Source organism: Agelaius phoeniceus, chromosome 16, assembly GCF_051311805.1.
Source record: "Agelaius phoeniceus isolate bAgePho1 chromosome 16, bAgePho1.hap1, whole genome shotgun sequence".
In the NCBI taxonomy this organism is placed as follows: Eukaryota; Metazoa; Chordata; class Aves; order Passeriformes; family Icteridae; genus Agelaius; species Agelaius phoeniceus.
Window position 1 is genome coordinate 105122 of NC_135280.1, and position 17669 is coordinate 122790.

General features: G+C 37.2%; 2 protein-coding genes across 10 annotated transcripts in view; both read right to left on the minus strand.

Annotated features, from left to right (window-relative positions):
• The window catches only part of KCTD5 (potassium channel tetramerization domain containing 5), a 32087-nt gene extending 31605 nt beyond the window's left edge, over positions 1–482 (minus strand). For all 4 annotated transcript variants that reach the window (XM_054643713.2, XM_054643712.2, XM_054643711.2 and 1 more), the window contains exon 1: positions 116–482. In XM_054643713.2, coding sequence (XP_054499688.1) covers positions 116–349 — 234 coding nt within the window. In that variant the 5' untranslated portion in view covers positions 350–482. The remainder of the gene's footprint in view (positions 1–115) is intronic.
• A 106-nt stretch (positions 483–588) lies between these two features.
• PDPK1 (3-phosphoinositide dependent protein kinase 1) overlaps positions 589–17669 on the minus strand; it is a 31697-nt gene continuing 14616 nt past the window's right edge. For all 6 annotated transcript variants that reach the window (XM_054643701.2, XM_077186822.1, XM_054643699.2 and 3 more), the window contains 12 exons: positions 17514–17556; positions 17185–17322; positions 15800–15944; positions 13386–13483; positions 12556–12631; positions 11006–11074; positions 10417–10513; positions 8939–9112; positions 8306–8523; positions 7505–7562; positions 6437–6589; positions 589–5854 (listed from right to left, as the gene is read on the minus strand). In XM_054643701.2, coding sequence (XP_054499676.1) covers positions 5747–5854; positions 6437–6589; positions 7505–7562; positions 8306–8523; positions 8939–9112; positions 10417–10513; positions 11006–11074; positions 12556–12631; positions 13386–13483; positions 15800–15944; positions 17185–17322; positions 17514–17556 — 1377 coding nt within the window. In that variant the 3' untranslated portion in view covers positions 589–5746. The remainder of the gene's footprint in view (positions 5855–6436; positions 6590–7504; positions 7563–8305; positions 8524–8938; positions 9113–10416; positions 10514–11005; positions 11075–12555; positions 12632–13385; positions 13484–15799; positions 15945–17184; positions 17323–17513; positions 17557–17669) is intronic.

Here is a 17669-nt window from a genome sequence, read left to right on the forward strand (position 1 = left end):
CAGGCGTCACAGCGGGACGGGGCACCAGCCGCAGCGCACCCTCAGCGCGGCAGGCGGGGAGCGGGCCCGGAGCGGGCCCGAAGCGGGGAGCGGGCGCGGCGGGGCCGGCGCTCACCTTGTCAGAGTCCAGGTCGGGGTCGGCCTGGCAGAGGCGGAAGAGGAAGGACTTAGGGTCCCTGCAGAGCGTCTGTCGAGTGGTCAGGAAGCAGGTGCCCCCCACGTTCAGCCTGACCCACTTGCCGGGCCCCGCGGCGGGCAGGGGCGCCGAGCTACACCGACGGCAGGGCCCGCCCGCGCCGAGGCCGCCAGCCGGGGGCACCGGGAACTCACAGTGGTTCTCCGCCGCCATCCTCACCACCGCCGGAAGGGGCCGCCCCGGCTGCCTGGCCCTCGGCGCACCGCCCACCGGAAGCGTCGGCTGGAACAGCGCCCTGCCCCTTCTCGCCACCCGCCCGAGCGGCTCCGGCTTGGGGCCCCGGGAACAGCCCTCACGTCTGCGACAGGGCTGCCGCCGGGCCGGAGGCCGCGGGCCCGTCTCTGTCCCATGCCCCCCGCCCCACGGCGGAAGGAAGAGGCGGAGGCCGCGCAGAACCCTACATGCCTTTATTACAGACTACCAAGCATAAGTGAAATCCGTCATCCAGTCACTAACTACACATCTATAGCACAGAGATCTGTCGAGAGGAGAATAAACCGTCATTAAATTATGAGATATGATTAAATCATCGACCAATAGAAAATTTATATAATAAAGCCAGAAAAAAGGTGTAAAATATAGTTTACAATAATTATTCACATTCAAGGCTGTACATCAATACATACAACACCATGGCCCCGAACATGAATTCAATCCAAATAATTCATATATTAGAATTTAAATAACACAGACTGAACTAGAGGCCAACAAGAGCCAGCAAATAACCTTAGAAGAATAAAAATACAAAAGTGTGTATCATATCATTGCATTATTTGCTTCTGTTTTCACGAGTTCTTGGGAAGATTGTTTTGTGGTTTGTTGATGGAGGGTCAGGGGTTTTATTTCTTTGGGGTGGGTTTTTTCTTTTTTTCTGTACATCACAGTTACAGCTACAAACCAGGTAGAGCATATTACACATGTAACTGACTGCCAGCAACCTGAAAACAGCATACAACTACCAAAACTGGTTCCTAATTGTTCTTTTGTCAGATATAGTTTTCAGTTCTGCTACCATTGCGAACGTTCACCATATCAAGTCAGTTAGTACATGGCCATAGGAAGCTTTGTCAAGTGGCAATCATCTACATTCATGGCCCAGCTGATAAGACAGATTTCTCTTTTGACCAGGACAGGACTTGAGGAAACTGTATGAAGCTGAGTCACAGGAGCTTTAGGTTAGGTGTCAGTAAAAGGTTTTTCACTCAGAGGGTGGCCAAACACTGGAACAGGCTCCCCAGGAAGTGGTCACACTATCAAGCCTGCCTGAGTTGAAGGTGTCTGGCACATGGTGGGATTGCTGGGGAGTCCTGTGCAGCACCAAGTATTGGACTTGGTGACCTTGATGGGTCCTTTCCAACTCAGTATATTCTCTTTACTCTAAAACCAGGCTATTGGGTGCTTAAGAACTGCTCCAACTGTTTGCTGCATAACAGTAATTTCTTCTATGAAAGAGGAAACATTCTGAAACTATTAGTCATAAATGAAAACATGCCATTTGGGATTACAGAACTACTTGTCTGTAAACTCACTTGATCAACTGATAGACAATCTGCATCATGAGGCTTTGCAGGAGCATTTCCATTTGAGTCACAAAATATTTCCCATGAAGCATTATAGACATTCAGCAAAATTTCAGATATAAATACTGCACCTCTTTGTGCAATTTACTAGTAGAAAGAATTATCAGAATCCATCCACATCTTTAGGCAACTATTAATACACAAGTTCTCTCCTCAGCAAGGCGTTGAAATCAAATGCTTTGTCCACAGGCCAAATGAAGTAATTGTCTTGACTTTACTCAATCATTCAGAAGAAAATGTACATGTGGGAAATTCCCATAATTCTTCAGAGTTCCCAGCACAAAAAATAATTGTATCAAGCACATTATATTAAGCATCTTGAACTATGAAAACTGATTAGAATAATCACATCTTTGTTTCAATCCACAATTCTTTTCAGACTTATATATAGCAGATACTTCACAATTAAATCACATCAGAAGGAGAAAAGTAGAGCACAGTACTGATAATTGATCTTTTCAGTACTTAAGTGCCTAGCAAATGGAATCCTAATAGGCAATATCAGTCTGCTAGCAATGCCTCAACATCACATCTGAAGTAACTCTTTCTTAATACAAAACTGGACTTCAAGGCAAATGGTAACAAACTAATTTCTCAGTTTATTAAAGTAGTTCTAAACTTCTTGTGACTGGGCAGTAGTACTTCATCCTTTTTTAAGCTCCACACCACAGAAAAAGATGGAATAAATACCTTTCTGAAGTTCAAATACCAAGCAAAGCAAAATTACAACATTATTGACCAGATTCTTCATAAATGATCAACAACTGTTGAAATTTCAAGAGATGGAATGAATCAACAGATTTGGTTTTCAGTAGGTCTGCAGTAAGAAGAAGAGTCTTCAAGTACCTAATTTTTTTTTTTCTCCTTTGAACACCTTGGATTAAAAGCAAAAAAAATTACCTGGCCTATGTGCAGCTCTGAAGAACCTCCCTTGCACATTTCATTCCATGAACTCCCATGAATCACAGGAGTGATCTTCAGGACAAACACCTGATTCCACCCCACATCAGGTATAAGCATTTTAAATGGGTACCAGCTCTTCATAGTATGCAGCACCTTTCAACACACATTTAAGTGGACAAACTGGTAAAACATACTTGAATCCACAATTACTTCGTGATGCCTTACTCTATACTCTTGCCACCTTTCAAACCCACACATTCTACACATAGTCCAAGAAACAGAAATACTTCTCCCAGGAAAGTTCTAGTTCTTTCCCAAAAAAGCAGTAGCTAAGTAAGACTGGATTAGGAATACTGAAGCTCTAAGTGGAGTGATGCCTGTAAGAGATGCTTACAGTTTTCCAATAACAGGATTGTCAATTAAAATCAAAAGGATTTCTAGAATGCAGAGATCAGCCTTCCAGAAACCTTCTTGACAGCTTACTTCTACCAAGATCTACAAGGCTGGATGAAAGCTTTTGGTGGGCAGGATGAAAGCCTACTGAGAGAAGATTTTCAAGGCATGAAAAAACACAATTTGCTATGGTAAAATGACTAAAAATCTAATATTACAGAAAACATGTTTAAGCGCATCTAGATCTCTACCTAGTTACCAGGCCAATGAAGGTCATTTTGCCAGACTTTTTATGTGAGGCCAAGTTTTGTCACACTGAACAGCAGTGGCACTGTGAATCCCATCACTGCCAAACTCTCCTGTATGAAGTTTGGGAATACATCTGTCTAGATCTCAATACCAGAGACTAAATCCAAAAGTGGTAGGGTTGTCTCCAGTGGACACAATACATGGCCAAAATTTGGCAACTGGAGAACAAATGGATAGCACTGCAACAGACTTAAAATACATGTCATGTTGGATAGAACAGCACATATAGCTTACTACAGACGCAGATCAAAGGTACACTGTGCTATTCAAATTTGAGTGACAAGTAGTATATTTTGTATGTGATCGAATTTCTCATGATGCAAAGGGAACACTCTTATGTCTTCCTAAGCCATTTACGGGACCCGTTCTCCCCCTTAATACCAGACACAGTAAGCCAGGGATTTGCTTCTCTCAGGTTTCCGTATGTGATGGGATACGGACAACTACAGGAATGCAGTTGCTCCAAAAGAAAAGGCAACTGCACTCTCTTTTAAAGACTGGAAAAGCTGAACTGCCATCAAGTTCAACCACATAACACAGTTTTTAAGAGATCAATAATAAATTTCCTTCACCCTGTACAAGAAAATATTCAACATTCATGTATCTTTTGAGAAATCTGATAAGCCATTGTTCTTAAAATACTGCTTCTAGAGAACAGTAGCCTATGAGTTTTTTCAACATTGTAGAGAAACCTTTCTTTGGTGGAAGGAAAAGCACATCATAGTATGACAACTCAAAATGCAAAGTAATGGTATATGTAATGAGTGAATAAATAGGTGTGATGTTTATACTGCTTTTAAAACAAAGAAGGAATGCCTTTGGCCAGACCTAGGTCATTCTCTTCTGCAAGGTTTAGAACACAAGCATGTAGAAAATACCACTGGGGAAGTTTTTTTTTAGCACACAGGAAGTTGTGTCTTTGTAACATGACAAGAAATGTTTGACCACAGAAAACAGCCATAATTTGAAGAGGATAAAGGAGATCGATATGATAAATATTTTCATTTTATAGATATGCTTTAAGTACCATATATTTTCCCCTTTGTATCAATATTTGCCTTTGATTTTCTCACCAGATTACTTTATTATCTGTATTTCAATTCCTTACATTTTTCCAGAGTTCCTGAATGTTTGGCCAAGGACCAAAAACACAACTGACATCTCATTACACAATGAGACAAAAAAAATGTCAAGTAATCAATTGTACAAAGTTTTCACATTTCCTTCTCTACCCAAGAAAATAGGTTGGCCCCACTAAAATGAACAACACATGCACACCCTGGAAAGAAAGCTTCCAGCCCTCATCTGCTGAAAAGGTGAAAAACTATCTACTATTTCAATAGTAGCCTTTTCTCCCCCATACTAACTAGTTTCTCTTTTAGTTAGCATTAGTTAAAAGCATGCTGGTAAGTTTATTGTCCCTTGATTAATCACACATATGACTTATATTAAGATTTAAACTTAATGTTTAAAAGGCTTCAGAAGCCAACATTTCAATTTTAGAAATTTCAGTGCTATGTTCAGCATTTTACTCTCTCAAAAGCTTTATCATTGGAGCCTGTCTGCCAGACAAACACATCTGATTCATTCACATAATTACTATAGTACCACAAAATTCCTGCAACCAGAACTATGTTAGGAATTACACAAGGGTGCAACCAACCTGGCTATAAATGCCATATACTAATAAGCTGGGGGACTGTGAGGAAAGGAAGAGAAAACAAAGAGGTGGTACTTAGTAGAGGCATATAAAAGCTCCCTGATGAAACACAGTTTAATGATAATCTGAGAGTCACAGAAAACTCCAGCCCCATAAAACGCAAGGCTGGTACATGATTCGGCATGTGTGCGTGTGGATTGGTTTTAACTCATTTTAAGTGAAGCTGGTAATGCAAGGTCTATCCACTAGTCTGCAGCAGAAACAGAACTGAAGTGCACAAAAGCAAGATCTTCACAGCAATGATATGCATGTGGAAGCCTCAACAGAAGCACAAAGAGCGAGCAAAGCAACCCTGAATTCCATTAGGTTTTTGCTTTTCTTCCTTTTTTTTTTTTTCTTCTTAAAAAAAAAAAACCAACCCCCCCAAAAAAAAACAAAAGAAAAAAAAACAAAAAACCACACAAACAAACAACCAAAAAACCTCCAAAAAACAAACAAACAAAAAAAAAACCCCAAACAAACAAAAGAAGAAAACCAAAAGCAAAAGGCAAAAAAAAACCCCAAAAAAACCCCAAAACCAAGAGCATTTCAGACGTATGCTTCCCCTTGAGATGGTAATAGGTGGGTTGAAAAGATTCCTCTGATCGGCTGCACACGGAGTTCTAGCAGCAAGTAGGGAAACTGGGAAATTTTGGATGAGCTTTACTATTTTGCAGCATTCTGGTGGTATCTGTGCCGCCAAACTTCATGTATCTTTTTGCACCATTTATGAGCATTCCCACTTGGGTCCATCAGGTAATATGTCCTGTTTGGCTATAAGTGAACAACATTTTAATGATTACTCCAAACATAGTTTAACCAAAAAGCAGTAGTAATTCTGCACCTACCAATAAAATAATTATTCAGAATGAGCTCGTTAACTTTCTGAAAGTTAAATTCAATTACAGCTATATAACATTATGTATTACTGATTAACCATTTTAAGCAGTCAACTGACAATATATTATACACCTCTCATGATTCACTACATACAAGGAGGGCTAAATGTTAAGTCATTAAGAACGTCCTTCAAAGCCCAAAATCCACTTATGGCTAATTTAAACACTAATAATTAAAATACAGTTGCATTTTTGTGATAAACATGTATGTCAGAGTGAGATTTTATGTGATTTTTTTGTTTTATTATTATTAAGTTTTGTTTGGGGGTGTGGATTTTGTGCTTTTTTTGTTGGTTGACTTTGTTCAGGTTTTTGTTTAGTTTTGTTTTAAATTAGGACTATGAAATTTTGTATCAAAAAAACTATACTTTCTTCAGAAAAATCTTTTTGATAACTTACAGAAATTGCCCAAGGGCCTTAGAGCAATTTACAAAGAAAATTCAGAAAATAAACGTACCGTGTGAACAAAAAATGTCTTAAAATTCTTGGCTTCTGGACGCAACTCTAAAGACCATGGAATTTCTCCTTTTAGAACTTTGTTGACAGGATCCACATAATACAGGTGTGGCCCTTCCGTAAGCAGCAATTGGCGCCGACGTGCAAACAATCCCTAACAAGAAAAGTAGAAGTAGCAATGCAAAAACAAACAAACAAACCCCAGCAAAATCCATGAGGGAATTAAAAATGTAAATTTACACATCTCTGAACTGAACAACAGAGGCAGGATAAAACCAGCTCAGTGCTAGGATGGTATATTTGGGTTTGGGGGCTGTCTTTAATTTTACTTTATCTATTTGACCTCACTCCTTTTTTAGGGTGTTGCAGTGCATTATTCTACTACATGGTGAAACACAAGTGCTATTTTAGGAAAGTATCTTCAAGTTCTAGCAAAACCTGAAACACCCAGTGGCACAGAGTGAAGCAGAATCTATTTCTCAAAGAAATCAATAGTCATGATTCTGTAGAAAACACTACAAAGAAGCAGGTATTAACTTAGATGAAAGAGAACCTTCTTTCTGCTAAAGCTGATGCAGACTATCCTTGCTTATTCTGTAAGCTGCTGAAATAAACACTTAAAGCTGTTCTAACATCACCTCTGCCTCTTTCAGGATAAAGGCACAAAGTCAGATCCAGGAAAAAAAGCACAGTTGAGAACAACACTGATAATTTTTTGGTATTTTTGGTTCAAACCACATTCAGATATGCATCAAGAAAGTGTTTATTAGATTATATCAGATTGGGAGGAGAAGGACAAGCAAATCTCATTTGCTGCAATCTCAAAACGAAAGCATCAGTAGCAGATTTACTTAGGCTTTTCCAAGAAATCAAGAGGACATTACTAAATCAAGAAAAAAAAAAAAATCAATCTACTCACAAGAAAACACTGATTTTTTAGAAATAACTTGTTTATAGGTGACAAATTGTTTAAACAAGGAAGCTTTAAAACAAGCTGCTTATCTGTGCTGCAGCTGTGCAAAAATTTGACAGCTCAATCTTGTTACAGGAAATTAAGAAAAGCCCTTACCTTTCTTTTGTCCACTGGACCCATTTTTAGGATTAAGTTATTTTCTACAAACTGATGCCTTAGAAAAAGAAAAATAACTATTACTCCAGAAGTAATTCTTTCACAGAAACAGCTATAATGATCAAGTAGCTTTTCATGTCACTCCCTAGCATGTCTTTTTCCGTGAGAGTCCTGAACAACTTTAGTACGTGAGTTTTGGACTCTTCCTTAGCCCAGACCAGTGAGTTTTTCCTAAAATTTGACGGGGGTAAAAAAACCAACCAACCAAAACCAAAACCAAACAAAACCAACAACCCAAACAAACCAACCAAAAAAAAAACCCCTTAGCGCATGCCCCCCCCCCCCCCCCCCCAAGGAACAACAACAATGACAAAAATTCACACATGAGAGACTTCTCTAAAGAGTGAAAAGGAATGCTGTTACATAGTCTGGAGGCATTTTGGTTAGATATCCACCGAATATTATCATGCAAAAAATTCCAACAAATTACAGCATCTGTAAAAAAGGAGGAACCTCTTCTAGTTTAGGATTGTAGTGCAAAGACTCCGCAGCACTGGATAGCGTCATTCTGCCTATCTTATAAATACACTCTACATCGTCTTCTAGACCTTGTAAATTTTAGAAATATAATATTAGGGTTTTGCTGCTATTGCTTTAAAAATAGAAGCCAAGAAAAATCTAGTTGCTAATTGTTTACTTGAAAATACTAAGATTGACAAATATTAATTTGAATCAAAATCACTTATTTTCCAGAATTCTTTATTGCTGTGCAAGTTATTTAGCTACATTCAAAGATCCTACCAAGGATTTCCACCAGCTTGTTTTGCCAGAAGCAACCTCTTTTCGTCTTCAGAAAACTGTAAATCCAGCTCAAAGGAATTGTTGTCAAGATCATGAATATACTGTTCAATATTTCCTCCTGATGTCTGTGGTGTACTTGTCTCTGCAGCAGACAGTGAATGGGAAGAGGCAGAACTAGAAACTTGCATGCAACCGAACTGACTCAGGAGATTGTCATACTAAAGGAGGAAAAAAAATGAAGTAATTAAATGTCTTTTATTAAAAAGCTTATTTTGCACTAAACTGTGGCTTTTAATTTAAGCATGCTTTAATTTATTTTGCTTTTGGGCCAAATCCCAGCCTACTCCCTATAGATCAGCAGGGTTCTATGCAAAAAGTATGATTGATCAAAAGCAAGCCAGCCTTGTTTTTTCAAAATACCCACTTTATCAGAAAACAAATGCTGATTTAAGTAAAAATTTAACCAGCAACATTTATTACATTCTTAATAATTAAAATATAACTAATCCATAGTTTCAATAAAAATATTTATATTAGTATTTATATTATTTATTTATATTGGTATTCAATATTTATGCTATAATGGAAGTCTCAGGCAGCATCAGAGCTGAATACAGCAGTAGACAAACATACATTTCCATAACAGTCTTCATCATCCTCTGACATAGCAGGTAAATATGCCGTAAGTTTAGGGGGTGTCTGAAGATGTAGGTTCTCCCACACAATGGATTCAAAGAAGGGGTGAGCCTTAAGAGGTCCATATCCTCCCATTTCTTCACAACCTAATCGGTTGGTAGCATCTAGAACCTAACCAAATTAAAATTAAGTTAAGCTGCATAAAATAATGACAAAGGGCAAGCATTATTCACATTTGCAAAGCACCATGTGAAAATGTAAAACCAGTCTGTCACCCTGCCCTAAGCATACATATCAATACTATAAGGAGGTTGTTTATAATAAAAGATGCTATTTGTCACTATGTCTCGTCAACAACATTTTGTATTAGATCTGCTCACAGATCTAAGGACAGGAGCACTTCTTTAAGTTGACACCATTTTTTGGCTTTGCTCCTTTGTAAAGACTGAAACAAACATACAGAGAAGGCCTGATGAAGCCTTTTTAAGTTTAGTCCACCATCACATTCTAGTGATGCAAGAAGCTGTGGAAACTACAGGGGGTGTTAAACATCAGCCTCTCAAGGACCTCAAAATGACACACTTCTCAAGATACAACCAGGTTAATACAACCTGGACTTCACCATTCAGGAGACGCTGGCTTGGCCATAGAACCGGACTTGGACATGGGAATGCGCTAATAGGCCTTTTAGGTTGTATTTATCATCATCCACAAAGGTTAGAGTTTCCTCCCCATCCCCTGCTAATATGATAGACTGTTGAACTTAAAAAAGCTTATAACCCCTAAAATGTTCTCTGCATATTCACTTGAGTGTCATGACTATAATCTCACTGATGGAACTGAACTACTTTTTCTTCCTACTTGTCAAACCTTCAGAGGCATAGTAATTCTTAGACTGATACTACTGAGACATGTTAAGTGCATGCTAAAATGCAAGGCAACTGGATTTATATTGTAATGAATATATCTGCCTGTGATGTACAGGATGCTGTTTTTAACTAAATGATCCCTTATACAACTCAAAACCAATTAATCTGAGAACTATGTAAGCCTAACTATTTGAATCTTAATTTCTGCTTGTAATGCACAGTATCTAGAATTGTTTGCTTCCATTTCATAGAAAGACATTCCTTATCCTTCTAACAATTCTTGTTAGAATTCAGATTTAAAAAAAAAAATCAAAGTGCTGTTTAATAACAGATGTTGATTTTCAAGACAGTCCCCTACACAGTCAATAATGCTCACAGATGTTCATATTATAAGATTTGCAAGAGTGCATAGAAACTTTCAGAAAAGAGAACTACATAAGCTGAATGTTTTCCAATGTCATCAAACCATTTAATGACAAATCAATTTCAGTGATACCTTTTGGTTGACGAAGTTAGGCATTTAGGTACTTGGTCAGTAATTTAAAAAAAAAAAAAATCAATCAAAACAAGCATAGTACATTCAAGAAGAAAAGCACAAATATTTACCAACAGCTTTTCCACAAGGTCTTTTGCCTTGGGAAAAAATTTTTCTGGGAAGTCATATTCCAACTTTATTATCTTCTGGAATATAAGATATTCATTTCTGCAGAAGAGAAAAATATTAACTCTTGTTATTAGTTCTCCGTGGTTCTTTCACCTTAACCTGAATAAACCAGACAAATATTAAACAAAAAATCTACCAGTTATGTTCCTGTGAATCTTCCTAGGGTGAAGGGGTACTATGATCCTGCAAGCACCAGATACTTGAGAAATAACAACAAAAGCTCAAATGACTCAACAGAGAGTGTTGAGGCTATGCCTTATAAACCCCTTTCACATACAGTTATAAAGTTACCATCATGGCACGAATTACATGTGAAATTCTAGGATAGCTTAAAGGAATCTCTCCCTCAGGAGCTCTAGTTATAGCTGTCTAAGCAACTTCATTACACCAAAAAGGACAAATAAAAGCAGCATGACATTAATACCAGCTCTGCATCATGAAAAATACTTCAGAACTGCTAGTACGGTAAAAATCCAATCAGAGGCAATATATTTATGATCCACATGTAAATAACTAGTTCAAATCTCTTACCCAGCTCTAAATGGAGGCAATCCAGCTACAAGTTGATATATTATGCATCCCAGAGCCCAGAGGTCAGAGCTTCAAAACAAAGAGGAAAAAAACACAGAATCTTTTTTGTAAAAGAAATCTTTAAAATGAAATCTAAAAAGAAAAATTCTTAACCTTCTGCTACTTAAAACATAGCATGAACCCAGTGGACAAACCTGCTTTGTATATTTTCCACATTATTTTTACTTTAGCCCTTGACAGAAGAATAGGCTAGCAACACAACTTAAAAGAAAAAACTGTAGAGTAATAGTCCCACAAAAAACTGACTCCAAGCACAAGTGGAAGACAGGTGAATTCTCAGTCAAAATAATGGGTAACTAATGACTTTGAAAAGAATATTGATTATCCACATGATGATTCAAGGATGCATCCAACTTCATTCAATATATACCCCTTCAGATTTAAAATACTTTCCTCTTAATATTTGATTTTAAAAAAGAGTATATATTACAATACAGTTTTTTACCTTTTTTACTTAAAGCTTTTCTTAAGACACAAACAGAAAGACAGGCCATAATGACAAAGAAAAGCTATGTTCTAGTGTGGTAGGTAAAGGAAAGTTAAGCTTTAGTGTGTTGGCCTGAAAGAACACGTTCAACTTATTTTACCTCGAGGTAAGCTACCCATAGATTTGATTAAAGCTTCAAAATCCTCATGGAAGACTAAAATACTTAGAACTACTCAAACTAAGGGTTTTCTGTACAGGTGAAGCATTATGCAACTTCTAAAAGGAGATGATATTCTAATTAAATCTTTCCGTTAGCCAAAACAGTCAAAAGCTCTTCACTAAAAGAAGATGTGAAAAGTCTGATAGTATCTCTATCACTTAAAGAAATGCTAGCACAAATTACTACACCTATTCACATAAACGATCCTTTTAACTTCTGATTTGTCAGCGACTAGCTTACTCTTCCATCATTGCAGTAAAATAGATATACACATTCACTAGGATACCATCAACAAACAATTTTAATGAGTTCAGAAATTTCTTAAGGGCATCACTCATACCAGGCAGAGAGATAAGCTTTAAAAGGTTGCAAATCCTAAGTACAGTTTAGGAAACATAACTGCAAGTTGATCTAAATACAAGTCCAAGAAAGCTGCAGCCTTTTCCTTAACTGAACAGCATGTGACATTCTGTTGTTCCTACAGCAGGAAATACCATATTTGAGCAATCTTATATAAAATGGAATTAAAATAATTATATTACTTGGATAACAGATTTTTCTGATTTATTTATGGGTGAGAAATCCAACTTCACCTTACACACCTCCTTCTCCAAAAACACCTAATCCTGTTAGTAGAACCCCAAAAAGTAGATAAACTGAGGAAGCCAGCCCTCAGACAAGAAGCAATACTTAATAAGAAAAAACTTTTCAAGCTCTGTTAAAATACTCAAGCATTTTGCTTCTTTAAAATACTAAGCTTGCTTGCTTGATTTATCCACTCCTCCCCATTTGACAGTTTCCTGACAGAGTCAGTAAAGTTCTGGAATATAGAGGAGCCCTCACCTTTTACAGGCAGATTTCTCTGTCAGCAGTTCTGGAGAAACATACTGTGCTGTCCCTACAAATGAGTTTGCCCGCGCTGTTGAGGAAAGAAATAAGCAAACACATACTTATGCATAAGCCAAGACTCCTCTTCCTCCCCTGTCGCCACCCAGTTTATAAAAAAAACAAACCCAAAAGGCAATCCACTGCAAGTTACATAATACTGCAAAGAACCCATGAGAATTTAACTTCTTTAACTATACACAAAACCTGCTTGGAAGAAACAAATCAATCTCAGTGATACCTGTTTGGTTCAAGAAGCTAAGCATTTAGGTACTTAGTTATAAAATCTACCAACACAAGTTTGCTACAGTTAAGAAAAAAATGTCAATTGAATTCAGTTCAGCCTAGTGCTTTTTTCAAGCATTGTTTGCAGCATCTATTTACAGGCTATTAGTAACAACTGCAGACACATTAATTCTACCACCTTCATATTTGTGCAATTCTTTCAGCCACTGGAGTTAAACATATAAGCAGAGTTAAAACTTACTGTATCAGGTGAGCCATGGTACCTATTTGTTTGTATTCTTGTCTTGCAAATGAAAACTAAGCAACCTGAAGTAGTTCAACTTCCCAGTCTATTTGGTAATCTAGCTGGTATTCCACTACACCAAATACTACCTCCTCTGATACAAACTACGTAGTGACAGTCGAAACTGTTTCAAGATCCTTTAGTGATTTAGGTAAGGTAATGCCATTGGAAGGTTACAATCTGGTAAATAAAACACATGTACATTTCCAAAGGATCACTTGCTATAATGACTGGTGTCACATAATGAATAATGGCAAACCTTGTCTGCTATCTGCAGATAATACTTTTGCTGTTCCGAAGTCTGTTATTTGAATGTGCATATCTTCATTTAATAGGATGTTCTCTGGCTTAAGGTCCCTGGAAAAGACAGATTTTTATATTCAAACAGTATACAAATTAAAGTTGAAAAACTGTCTAGTGACTGAGGTACATAATGCTATAATAAACGATGCAAACATTCTATAAACATTTTTACAACAGCTTCTCTAACATGTAGCTGTCAACCTGCAGACTAACAGATTTTTTAAAATCCATTAACATTTTTTTTAAACATCATGTAAATAATCATCTCAAAACTATGCTCCTGTGTATGTCACATGTTCAAAAATTTCAAAAACAAAACAAATCCCAACAAAAACCCCACCTCACAAAAACACACACTAAACCCCAAGCCCCTTCACTCCAAAGCCTTAATTTAAATAACATCTGACAGATTGATATGGCATTAAGATTTTCTACATCTGTTTCCTCACTGCAAAATTCCAGTTAGTCAAACACTGGCAAACCCAGCCCCAGCTAAATGTCCTGTCCAGATAAGGTAGATCACCTCCATGCATAATCTGCATTTCAAATGCACGCCTACTATTTGCATAGACACAGCCTCTGATTCTGAATAAAACCAGACTTCACAGTATCACAAACACAATAGATAGCAGTACAGAGTTAGATGTCAAGAGCTGCATTAGAAACAACTTAAGAGCATTCAGTTACACTGATACGATATGCCTTTGCATCAAGTTTCCTTAGCTGATCCAAAAAAACCCTACATATTTCCCTCCTAAGCTGAATCTTTGAATGCTCATAAAGAAATTTAGGAGCATGGGAGTTGTTTTGTTTGACTGGTAAGAAAAAGCCCGTAAAAACTGAAAGCTGTTTCTGTCAATCACTGTGCAGCACTATTTTCTTCAGATTAAAGTCCCCTACTATGGAAAAGTGTAAGTTGTACAATTTAATGTCTGGAAACTACCACAGAGAGCAACAAGCCATAAAAATCCTGTTGATTTTCCTGTGCCTGTCGTATGAGAGAGGTAGAAAGTATGTGAATGGAATGGATTCCTTAACAGTTTTGTGTAGAGCTTTTTTAAGATATGTATGTATGTAGATATATTGTACTCTATACATGCTTCATATATACTGTTTATATAATATATCCTATACCAACATTAATACTGGATTATGGATTTATAGCTATATATAAATACATAGAGATATCTGTAATAAATTTTCCAGGGTAGCCTGACATCTTAAAGTGGTTCTATGTCATGTCCTATTTCTTCAGGCAGTAAAAAATCCCAAGAGTTTTCAGGCATTGCTAGAGCTGTGTCCTCATAAACTTCATACTAAGTTCTCCAATTGCACAATTTTCCTGGTTTTTTTTTTGACCTCCTCATAGGGTCCTTCATATACAAACAAGTATAAAGCAGCTCTTCTCCAATAGGAGGTTTCCAATATAGGGTTAGTAACACTGACAATCATCCCACATTCATTTTATAAGCATCCTCTCAGCCTAAACACATGAACTATAAAATCAAAGGGAAACTGGAAGTTCTTGAACTTTTCCCCTGCCCGTGTAGAAAGTATTATGCTTTCAGTATGCTCCACATCCATCCCCCTTAGATTCAAATTATTTCACAAAAACTTCTATTTAAAAGGAAAAACTGTTTTTGTAATAACTGAAAGAAATAATGCTATCAGAATTATAACCAGTCAGCTTTTTTGCCAACTAGCATCTAGTGTCCCATGACAACTGCTTGGTAACCTAAATACAATAAATTTCTTACCCAAAAAGAAGTTCTGCAGCTCAGATGTCTAGCACTTAAAACTTTAGTTAATAAACATTAATGACAAAACATTACCATCCAAACAATATATTACATCAAGAACAACTTCGTAAGTACTGCTGAAAACTTCGCCTATTTCACCACTTACCTAATTATTGTACAGCTTTGTGGAAATTGTTTACTCACTGAAAACTGATATAAATTAATTTACTTGATTATATAGTACACATTAAGCCACACACAAAAAGAATTCTAGTTACTTTTGCAACATAACAGCACAGGAAAAAAAGTAGTTGAACAAAAAGTCAGTTTCTGTTTTTCAGGCCAACCAATGAAGCTTGAAAGACAAGCTTTTGGTAATGTTAATTCAAGGCCAGAAGGTTTTCTTACTCTTTCCTGCTCCAACAGTCGGTATAACAACGATTGGCTCTCCTCCTCAAGTTTGCTATGTTTAACTACTGATGTTAACTGCGCTAGGGCTGATCAAATGCAATTTGTGCTCTTTAGCTTTCCACAAAAATCCAACTTTGCTTTTAGTTTCACAAAGAACATTTTTAGGGAAAAAAACACCTCTTACATGATCAACCGCATGTCTGTCTCAACTCTGTATTACCTGTGAATGATTCCTTTGCCATGCAAATACTCCAGGGCTGATACAATTTCAGCAGTATAAAACCTTGTACAGGTCTCATCAAAGGAGCCAATTTTGCGTATATACTTTAGCAGCTCTCCGTTTTTGGCATAGCTAAGTCCAAAATCTGGATGTAACTTAGTTAAGGTTTATCTCTAAGCCACTCCAAAACAAAAATCCCCACAATCTTATTCCAAAGAGAAGAATACTACTAAAAATACATGAACAACAGGGAAGAAGGTGGTTAATTTGAAACTTTACAAGTAGCAAGCCCAAGCAATTTCTTAAATATATCAATAACCTAAGACATGGGTCCAAATTTCTTAGCAAAGCAAAAACTACATAAAGGGTTAACTTCGTAGTTTTTCCAGAGAATGATCTGGATAATTCGTTTAAATGACATACATAATTGTCCTCAGAGTTATTTACAGTAATAACTGATAGAAGTTAAAAATTGTCCCATCACCTGGAAAGTACCAGAGCAAGTGTTTACAATACAAAAGAGGCCCTGTGAGCTCATACTGTATGATATGTAGGGCTTGCCAGCACTATTAGCAGCCTTTGGGAAAACCAGAAAACTACTTACTGACCCCAGAAATAGACTGATCTATACCTTTATGCTTGGCACAGCCAATGCCAAGCAGGAAATTTAAGAGGAAGTTCACATAATTAACATTTTCTTAAAAAAACCCAAACAAACAAAAAAACCCAAAAAAACCCCAAAGCCAACTGCCAAGCAATGAGCTCCCAGGATGAAACTGCACTTCACAATTACTGCTAGAGAGAGCTGGGAAAACAGCAGCCCAGAGGATTCATATTATTCTATAAGCATCTTCATCTTTGCATAAAAATTTTAATAATAGCTCTAATTGTAGAAATGAAACTAGTAGGAAGTATAGCTGGCTAGCCCTATTTTAAATGCAGGAATTACTGTGTTTTACTACAGATAGATAGATGGATATACATACACACATATATACATCAGGAATAAAACACTTCTGAAACACTTCCCATACATCCCATCTCCTCCCTCCAACCCAATTTAGAATTTTTAAATTATTTTTAAACTTGGATTGTTACAAGTCACCCTTCAACATTTACCACATGGACAATTTGTTTAATTGCTTCCCCCTGTCTCACAAGCAGGGGGGAAGCAATTTCTTCTCTCTGAGAGGACCCACTCATTCCATCTGCTTAATTTCTGTTAAAAGTGTGACTACAAAAATTGCATCACATACATCAGGATACTTTAAATACCTTAAGTTACCTCCATCATTTCCATTAGACCACTTTTTAAGGAATCAAAACTGGGCATTGCTATTAGTCTTAAGAAAGTGTTACAGCAAGTTTTAATATGCAAAGGATACATAGCTTTTCATCATCCTGAAAGGTGAAGTAGAGTTTCACAAAAAAAGGGTGATCCAGACGGGACATTACATCTCTCTCTCGTGTCACATATGGTACCTTGTTTTCTTTTATGATATGACGTTTTTCTAGAATTTTAACTTAATGAAAAAAAGAGAGAGTAAAAATGCAAGAGGTACAAGTAAATTAAGCCCATCTTGTTTTGGAGTTTTTTTGGTTACATTTAATTAAGATGAAACCACTAATTCTGTTCCTTCAACAGGTATTTCATAACTGGACTACATTGACACCTTATTTTCAAAAAGTTCATGTTAAAGGAGTCAATACTTACTGGCATATTCTCTAGAACTTGCCAATTCTCGAGCCAAGACAACCTGTTGTCAGAGGAAAGAAAACATATTGTTACTGGCCACTAAACACAGGCACTAACATTGTTCTTCCAGTAGGTATTTGGAACACAGCAAAATATTTAAGCATGTGTTCAACA